We start from the raw sequence: 8,148 nt of genomic DNA on the forward strand, positions 1-8,148 counted from the left end.
TTGTGAGAAGCCCAGAGAGGACTGAAATCAACCGCGAGTTCAAAACCCAACATTGCCACTTTCTCATTAGACCTCAGCCAAGTCCTGTAATCTCCCAGTTCAGTCTCCTACCAGCTGGTTCCAACCTTATGGTTTCCCAGTGGGCAATGGGATCCCTGGAAAGGCTTTACAGAGTAGCATCCAAGTCCCTCAGCTTCCTTTTCCTGATCAGATTCCAGCAAACATTTCTAGCTTCGTTCCTCCCCCTCCTCTGCAAAAAATGTGCTGCTCCTCAAAATATCATTTTATGAAACTTTCTAAGCCAGGGGCCAGGCAGGAAACATAAGGGCATGAAACACTTCGGTGTAAGCCCCATGAACAGGCGGCCTCGGCTCCTCGGTTTGAGCCAGTTGTTGCCAGAAGGGATAGTAGATCTGCTGCCAGATCTTTTCTTTCTTTCCTTTTTTTTTTTTTTTTTTTTAAACCCCAGAGAAGCCAGAAATGTGTTGGGCTTTTTTGGTTTTGCTTTTGTTTTAAAGCAAACTGGTCTGTAATAGTAGGCAATTAATTAAAAAATGTAAAATGTATCTTGGGCCAAAGTAAAAAGTCTGGGGGGCAGGTTCAGGCCTCTTCTCCCTCTCCTGTCATGATCCTGCAAACACAGTCCCTGTGCCTGCCGGACCAGGAGCCCATCAACAGCAGGGCCTGGACGTGACTCACTCTAGGTCCCAGGACAGCCTAGGAATATGGACTACATGCACATACTGTACCACAGAACAGCGTTCCTAGTATTGCCTGAAATGTTCTTTTCCTCCACTACTAGTAAGTTTTTACTCATCTTAAGACTTGTAAAGGTCTAGGTCTGCTCCCTTCTGAACAACTCCCTCATCACCGGGGCAGAATCATCACTCCTTCCTTACACTCCTGGCATATAGTTGGCTTCACTGGGTGAATGTGTGGAACTGACTAAAGCCCCAGGTTTCCCCAGCTCTCTGGCCCCTCAAACCCTAGGAAGGTGATAAGTGACGGCATCTTCCCCTCCACCTTGGACCCAGAACTCAGAGCAAAGCAAAACTGCTATCCTTGGTCAGCTACTCACTGAAAATCAAGGGGACCATGTAGAAGGTACTTTATTGAGGTGATTAGGAGTACCCCCGGCCCAGCCTCAGCCCCCTCAGTACAGTCTCATGGGTGGAAAGGACCAGGCCTCTGGGCTGCTCTGGGCCACTACCCAGGAGAGGCTGGGCAGTGGGGCAGGAGGGCTGGGGCTCCAGTCCAGGGCAGAGGTTCCAGGCAACAAGGGTGATGGTGGCTGAAGCAGGGGTTGGACCCCCCAGGGCCGGGGAGGGGGCGGTGTGGCTACGAGCCAGATGCTTTTCAGCAGGTCAAAGGCTGTTGGGGGGCCCCAGGCTGCCCCGGATGGTGAAGGCAACAAGGGCAAGGGTGGTTGCCAGGGACATTTTGGCGGTGCCAGGCTCACCCTGTGCACCATGGGAGTGCTGGAGGTGTGAGAAATAGCAAAGGTAAGCTCCTTTGTCCTCCGTTGCCTCCTCTGCCTCCCCTCCCCTAGGGCCTGCTCAGGGCTGCTGATCCAGGAGGGTGTCATCCTTTGGCTTTCAGGGCCTCCAGGCTTGGTCCCTAGCACAAAGGAAAAAAGCATGGGAGATAGCTGAGCTAGAGCAGACAGGGGAAGGGGAATACAGGGAGCAGGAGGCAGGCTCACCTGGTAAGGATGGCTGGAAGTCATGGAGCACCAGGGTGAGGTCAGGCACACAGCCATGGCAGGACTGTAAGGTGCCCACGATGGCATCCCTGGCTTCTTGCACTAGGTTCCTCCTGGGGAAGGCCTGTGGCAGAATCAGCTGGCACTGCAGCTCCTCCAGCAGCTGTCCCAAGCCAGGGATCTCTGGGGGACTGGGTGGGCCTGGGCCCGAGCCTCTAGGAACCTGGTTCTCCTTGCCCCTTGACTGCAGGGCCGGTTCTTGGGCCTGGCTTGGGCTTGGGGAGGGTTTGGTGGAGAATGAAGGGGTGCCTGACTCCAGGGATTCACAGCTAAGCAGCCGTGCCACGTCCAGAGATTTCACTTCATGGCTGAAGAGACCCCGGTGCTCCCGGCTCAGCCGGCCCTGGGTTATGACCACAAGCTTGGGAGCGGTAGGGGCCACAGAGAGATCCTGACTGGCCACAGGAGGATCCAGACGGGTCAATGGCCGGCGGTTGCCCATCAGGGCCTCATTGCGCTCCCGCCTGGTCTTCCGACGGCACACACGACCAGGTTTCTCAGGCCGCTGGAAAGGCTGGGGGGCTGGCCCCCGGGGGTCCATTGTGTCCTGGAAGAAAAAGCTAGGATGGTCATCGGTATACAGGTAATCAGGAACTAAAAGTGAATGGTGAGAAGAGATGGTTTGGGGTGAGGTGGAAATACTACTTACAGAGATGAGATGGGAGTAAGGTAGTGGGGAGGGAGCGACTGGCAAAGGTTTGGTCAGGGAAGGAGTCAGAGAGGTCGGGTGGGGTCAAAGGAGTCGCGGTGAATGGGAAGATCCTTAGCTATGGATGTCAGGGAATAGAGAGGGTTACAGAGTGCCGGGACATAACGAAATAGCTAAAAGATGGGGGGGGGGGGGATGGGATCATGAGACCACAGGTATCTGCTGAACCAGTAAGGGATTGTGGACAGAGGAAAAATCCAAGGATAGAGAAGGTACTGGAGAATGCAGAAAGAGATGGCAGAGGGAGAAAGGCAGAAGAGATAAATAGCAGAAAAGAAGCTGGAGAGGCTGAGAAGACCTGGGGAAAGCAGAAAGGGCAACGGCGGAGCTACCAGGACATGGGGCCTAGTCACAGGACCAGCGAGGTGGCCTAGGGTAGGAGACGAGGCAAGGGTGGACAGTTGAGGTTAGGGAGGGAGGGTACGGTTGGTGGGGGCAGGGCGTGGAGCATCTCACTTTCTCCTGGACCAACGAACCCTGCCCCCCACCTACCCCCACGTGGCTGTGGGGTGCAGTGGCTTCTTTTCCGCGGTAACCCTAGCTCACGACGTACTGGGGTCTCTTCGGAGCCTCACGCTGGGCCTCCTGAGTACAACACGCATGCGTGTGCCCTCCCACTCCCTCTAGCTTCCTGCTCCCAGGACTTCCGGCTCCTGCCAGGCACGAGGCACCGGGTGCCGGTTATAGTCCCACCCATTCCAGCCTTACTGTCAGAAACATCTCTCATTTGTCCTTAGACACCTCCCATCCACCAATTGGCTGTGAGGCCCACTGGGGCCCACCCCCTTCCTGAGTGCTGATTGGTTTAGATGTCTATTAGCGGACTTTCTCTCTGGAAAGTGCGATGAGGCGAGGCAGAAGGGGAAAAGGGGCCATCGTAGTCTTTATGTGCAGCGGGTCACCAGGCAGTCACGGAATTCTTCCCCAATCTGTGTGGAGTCATTCAGAACTTGGATCTGCAGTTAGACTACCCAGCTTCAAAAGCCCAAGCTGGCATGTTTGAGTTGTGTGACATGGAAAACTGTGTAACTGCCGAGACCCTCAAGTGTCCTAATTTGTAAAATGGAGTTGGGAGGAGTACCTCCTTCTTCATGTGGTGGCTGTATGAAATGAGCGAATATACCTAACTTGAAACAGTTCTCGATTTGAATGAAATGAATGCCTCAAAGCTGTTTATTGCTAAGCTTTGCTTCCAGAAGCCCTTCTCTACCTTTCCAATTTATCTATCTACACTTGCTCCCTCAGACTTTTTTTTTTTTTTTTTTTTTAAGATGTATTTATCATGGGGCATCTGGGTGGCTCAGTTGGTTGAGTGTCTGCCTTCGGCTCAGGTCATGATCTCAGGGTCCTGGAATTGAGATCCACATTGGGCTCCCTGCCCAGTGGAGAGCTTGCTTGTCCCTCTCCCTCTGCCCTTACCCCAGCTTATGCTCTCAAATTAATTAATTAATCTTTTTTTTTTAAGTCGTATTTCTCTACTTAAGAGAGAGCTAGCTTGAACAACGGGAGGGGCATAAGGAGAGGGAGAGAGAATCCTCAAGCAGGCTCCCTGCTGAGCGCAGAGCAGGATGCTCAGGACCCTGAGATCATAACCTGAACTGAAATCAAGAGTTGGCAGCCACCCAGGTGCCCCCCCGCCCCCCCCCTACACCCCCAAGCCTTTAAAATCAAGCTATGGCCAAAGTATTTCCCATGCCCTAACAAGCCTTATTACCCATGTAATACTGCTTACCCAGTCTTCCTGACTTTTCAAGGCCTAACTCAAATACAACTAGGAAACCTCTCACCCTCAGAGTCCTTCTCTTCCTCCTCCTCCTTCTCTACTTCTCTTAATCACAACCTTGATCCTTCTCCCTGCTGTGTGTCATCTCTCTTCCCCAAAACACTGGGACGAGGCCAGGATCTGACCCATTTATTTAATATTCATTCAAGTTCTTGGTACTATGAGTCAGACCCTGTTCAGGCTAGTGGATGGAGGCAAAACTTTAACATGGTAAATAGGACTATCTCAGTATCAACCTACCTAGAAAGAATCAACAGATGGAAAGGTTCCTTCTGGGAGTAGAGCTACAGGAATATAACCAGGAAGTTTAGGGGGGTTGGGGACCCCCCAACCTGGTCCCTGAGAACAGGAAGAGCTGGGAAGACTTGAGATTAATATGGGGCGTTGGGCGGGGGAGGGGGGACTTTAGGTGGCTTTGGCTATGGATGTAGGTTTCAGAGCCCAGACACACCTGTGGGTTTAGGGAGGGGAACGGAGGCCACGAATCTGCAAGATGAGCTGGACGGGAGGGGCGCCAGGCTGGACCTGGGCCTTGTGGCATCTCTAGTTTCCTTTCTCTTTCTGCAGCTTCTGCTGCCCTCTTTGCAGCACCTGTGGTGTATGTAATGCAAAGATACGTAGTTTAGATTTTATGCCACAAAAACTGGTGCTTTTGAGAGGGGGTCTGGGATGGGGGCACGAACATATAAGCTCACTAAAACCGTGGTGGTGCCTTAGCCTTACAAGTGAGGCTCTGTTTTTCACATTTTGCCATCTTCCTTTTTTCTCCCCACATCAGTAGAAAATGGGAGCGTACGAGTAGCCAGGTGCGTACGAGTCACCCCCTCAAGGGATCCAGGAATGGACTCGTCCACTCACTCCCCTCCCCCCACCACCACGTGAATGAGACACACAGAGCTAGTGATCTCTCACACACACACAGCTGGTGATCTCTCTCTCTTTCTCTCTCACACACAGCTGGTGATCCCTTCCGCACATTTCTCGCCCTATAGCAAAAGGGTTTCTCCCCTCAAGGAAAGAGTCTAGATTCCACCCCCCCACCCCCCACCCCCGCCAATTCTCGGCCTTTCAGGTAGCTCGCCCCTCCCCCTGACGCAGGTGTGGTGGTTTCTCCCTTCCCCCACGGGTGCTGCCTGGTCTCGCCACTGTCCCCAGGCGCCCGGGTGCTCTAGCGGCCGCCGCCCGAGAAAGAGTGGCCCGGGCGGGAAGCGCTGGACGAGTCCACTGCACGGCCGCCGCGGGGGAAGCATGGGCTCCCGATTCTACCTCCCCTTCTAAGTGAAGGTTTCCGCTCCTGCAGAGGAGGCGGCGCCCGGGATCCGCCGTTGTCCTCGCTGGACTGCGGGCGTCGGGACCGTCCATTGTTGCCGGGAAGGGAGGGGTGGGCGTGGCAGAGCTCCTCCGCCAACTCTCCCGGGTCGGCCCCGCTCGCCCATCCTGCAGGAGCTGCGGCGCCAAGATGAGCGGAGAGGAGAACCCAGCCAGCAAGCCCACGCCGGTGCAGGACGTTCAGGGCGACGGACGCTGGATGTCCCTGGTGAGCGACCCGGCCCGCGTACTCAGGAGTCCGGGAGGGGCCTCGGGAGAGCAGCTGTTTGGCGCCGCTCTGTACGTGATTAGGAAACCGGGCAATCGTGGTGGTGCTGCCTAAGGAAGCGGAGCGAGGCGGGCCCAGAAGCGCGCGTGTTACTGACTCTCCCTTGTACCTCCCCATAGCACCATCGGTTCGTGGCCGACAGCAAAGATAAGGAACCCGAAGTCGTCTTTATCGGGGACTCGTTGGTCCAGCTAATGCACCAGTGCGAGGTGAGACTCGTCCCGGTCCCCCTGCCCCACCCCGGCCTGTGCGCTCACAGACACACCTGGATCAGAGGCGGGGCCAGAAGGAGTATGAGGTACCCAAAATAGCCTCAGGCAGCATCCCACACCCAAAATCTTGGTGTAAGGTGCAACATTGTACCGACAAGGAACTGTGTCAGTTGGAGGCTTTCTTGCAAGATTGCCTGAGGTGAGACTCTATTGTTTGCTTAAGAGAGTGCGCAGCCCGAATGGATATTCACAAAGAATGGTTATCCTCAAAGCCCTAGTGTTTCTGCGAAATGGAAGTCAACTGGAATAGCTCTCCACAAAGGGGGCTCAGTTGTGTTACCTTTCCACTAAGTGAGGTCAAACTGTAATGGTTTTCATCGGCTGTAAGGCTAGTAGTTCAGTCAGTGCATGACTCAAGCTGAATGGGTTTCCATAAAGCGAGTCTTGCTTCTATGAGTCTCCAGGAAAGGGAGACTAGACTAAGTTTGCATCAGGTGAGGTTTTGACCAAACTGCTTCCATAAGGCAGGGCCGGCTCTTCCTTGCTGAATGAATTTAGTGCACACTGGGACAGAGGGCGGTGGTCTCTGCTGCTGTCGCCCCTGTGCCCACACCACTTCTTGCCCACAGATCTGGCGGGAACTCTTTTCTCCTCTGCACGCACTTAACTTTGGCATTGGCAGTGATAGCACGCAACATGTGCTTTGGCGGCTGGAGAATGGGGAGCTGGAACACATCCGACCCAAGGTGAGCAGAGCTTGGGTGGGCAGTGAAAGCCCCCTATAAGCCTCCCCCTTTACCTCTGCTTCCTGCCTCTCTTTCCACAGATTGTGGTGGTCTGGGTGGGTACCAACAACCATGGGCACACAGCAGAGCAAGTGACTGGTGGCATCAAGGCCATTGTGGAACTGGTGAACCAGCGGCAGCCCCAGGCCCGCGTCGTGGTGCTGGTGAGAGGTTGGGGGGGGGGGGTGTCAGGGAAGAGAGAATGGCAGTGGCCCGGGACGCCCTCAGGTGCAACCGAAGCTGGTTCTGGGGAGCAGGGCGGCAGAGCAGTGACTTTCATGCAGAAGCTCACATCAAAGCTTGCTAGAGACCCAGTGGCTGCAGTTAAGGTCACCTTCAGGGACCAGTTAGCCTCTTTTGTTCAAGAAACTGCTGAAGGTTCTGGGGGTGTTGCCAAACCGAAAACAATTAGCCAGAAGTTGTCAGACGTTCCCAGGGCAAATCCAGGCTCCATCACTTCTAGCCGGAACCTTTCCTCCTCAGAAAGAGGGATTGACCCTTTGCCACGCTGTTGATATTTTTAGGATTGATACTTGGAAAAGATACAAACACCCAAAAGGTTCTTGCTGAATTGGGGTCTCAGACACAATATTGAGAATCATCCGCCAATCCCCCACTTTCCCATCACTAGTGTATTGCACAGCTGGGGACTCCGTGGTGAGGGTGAACTGTTTGGCCCAGAGCACAGATGCCAGTAGGATGTCTCCTCACGACTCTTGGTGCCCTTCCTCAGGGCCTGCTTCCGAGGGGCCAGCACCCTAACCCACTTCGTGAGAAAAACCGACGGGTGAACGAGCTGGTCCGAGCAGCACTGGCTGGCCACCCACGGGCCCACTTCCTGGATGCCGACCCCGGCTTTGTGCACTCAGACGGTACCATAAGTCACCATGACATGTATGATTACCTGCACCTGAGCCGCCTGGGCTACACACCTGTCTGTCGAGCCCTGCACTCCCTGCTTCTGCGTCTGCTGGCCCAAGACCAGGGCCAGGGGGTCCCCCTGCCAGAGGCCGCACCCTAAGCATTCTCCCTCCCCGATATTAAATTTTCGTTCCTTAGTCTCCCGTTTCTTGCTTTATGGGACAGCCTTTCTAGGTCCCTCCACCTCTACCTCGACCTCTGTGACCCTGGAGCTCCGGAGGGTGTTCTGTTTCGGCCCAAAGCAGGGATTGGCTGATCCATCCAGGCCCTCTGGTTCTGGTGGAGTCTGGCAGGTTTCTACTACCAGTAACACTAAATGCAGGCCCCACCCATCAGTAACACACTGGGTGAAGTCAATTTGCCCACTCTACCCTATACG

At 54.6% G+C, this 8,148-nt stretch overlaps 2 protein-coding genes across 13 annotated transcripts; one reads left to right on the forward strand and one right to left on the reverse strand.

Annotated features, from left to right (window-relative positions):
- Positions 1-1,100: 1,100 nt before the first annotated feature.
- Positions 1,101-5,882, reverse strand: PRR19 (proline rich 19). Of its 8 annotated transcripts, none has more exons than XM_047709860.1 (3): positions 5,814-5,882; positions 1,703-2,309; positions 1,101-1,617 (listed from the first exon to the last, which is right to left on the reverse strand). In XM_047709860.1, exons 2-3 carry the CDS (start codon positions 2,301-2,303, stop codon positions 1,154-1,156), a joined length of 1,065 nt encoding a protein of 354 aa, XP_047565816.1. In that variant the 5' UTR covers positions 2,304-2,309; positions 5,814-5,882; the 3' UTR covers positions 1,101-1,153. The 8 variants fall into 8 exon arrangements, with proteins under 8 accessions (XP_047565816.1, XP_047565810.1, XP_047565812.1 ...); XM_047709854.1 differs by lacking the exon at positions 5,814-5,882 and adding an exon at positions 5,521-5,650; XM_047709856.1 differs by lacking the exon at positions 5,814-5,882 and adding an exon at positions 4,706-5,183.
- PAFAH1B3 (platelet activating factor acetylhydrolase 1b catalytic subunit 3) lies at positions 5,187-7,904 on the forward strand. Of its 5 annotated transcripts, XM_047709864.1 has the most exons (6): positions 5,187-5,326; positions 5,698-5,791; positions 5,971-6,060; positions 6,693-6,809; positions 6,890-7,012; positions 7,582-7,904. In XM_047709864.1, the coding sequence occupies exons 2-6, from the start codon at positions 5,714-5,716 to the stop codon at positions 7,867-7,869; spliced, it is 696 nt and encodes a 231-aa protein (XP_047565820.1). In that variant the 5' UTR covers positions 5,187-5,326; positions 5,698-5,713; the 3' UTR covers positions 7,870-7,904. The 5 variants fall into 5 exon arrangements, with proteins under 5 accessions (XP_047565820.1, XP_047565819.1, XP_047565824.1 ...); XM_047709863.1 differs by lacking the exon at positions 5,187-5,326 and having other exon boundaries at positions 5,655-5,791; XM_047709868.1 differs by lacking the exon at positions 5,187-5,326 and having other exon boundaries at positions 5,655-5,791; positions 7,480-7,615.
- Positions 7,905-8,148: the final 244 nt, after the last annotated feature.

The sequence above is a fragment of the Lutra lutra genome, chromosome 17 (genome assembly GCF_902655055.1).
Source record: "Lutra lutra chromosome 17, mLutLut1.2, whole genome shotgun sequence".
Taxonomy (NCBI): domain Eukaryota; kingdom Metazoa; phylum Chordata; class Mammalia; order Carnivora; family Mustelidae; genus Lutra; species Lutra lutra.

What these genes read in the sequence shown, in the direction of transcription:
- PRR19 (XM_047709854.1), bottom strand. Translation starts at nt 5,616, where the DNA reads ATGGACGGTCCCGACGCCCGCAGTCCAGCGAGGACAACGGCGGATCCC. An exon ending in ACCTTCACTTAGAAGGGGAG is followed by an intron (nt 2,310 to 5,520) that starts GTAGAATCGGGA and finishes TTTTTCTTCCAG; the next exon opens with GACACAATGGACCCCCGGGG. An exon ending in CTTCCAGCCATCCTTACCAG is followed by an intron (nt 1,618 to 1,702) that starts GTGAGCCTGCCT and finishes CCTTTGTGCTAG; the next exon opens with GGACCAAGCCTGGAGGCCCT.
- PAFAH1B3 (XM_047709864.1), top strand. Translation starts at nt 5,714, where the DNA reads ATGAGCGGAGAGGAGAACCCAGCCAGCAAGCCCACGCCGGTGCAGGAC. An exon ending in ACGGACGCTGGATGTCCCTG is followed by an intron (nt 5,792 to 5,970) that starts GTGAGCGACCCG and finishes ACCTCCCCATAG; the next exon opens with CACCATCGGTTCGTGGCCGA. An exon ending in TGGAACACATCCGACCCAAG is followed by an intron (nt 6,810 to 6,889) that starts GTGAGCAGAGCT and finishes CTCTTTCCACAG; the next exon opens with ATTGTGGTGGTCTGGGTGGG.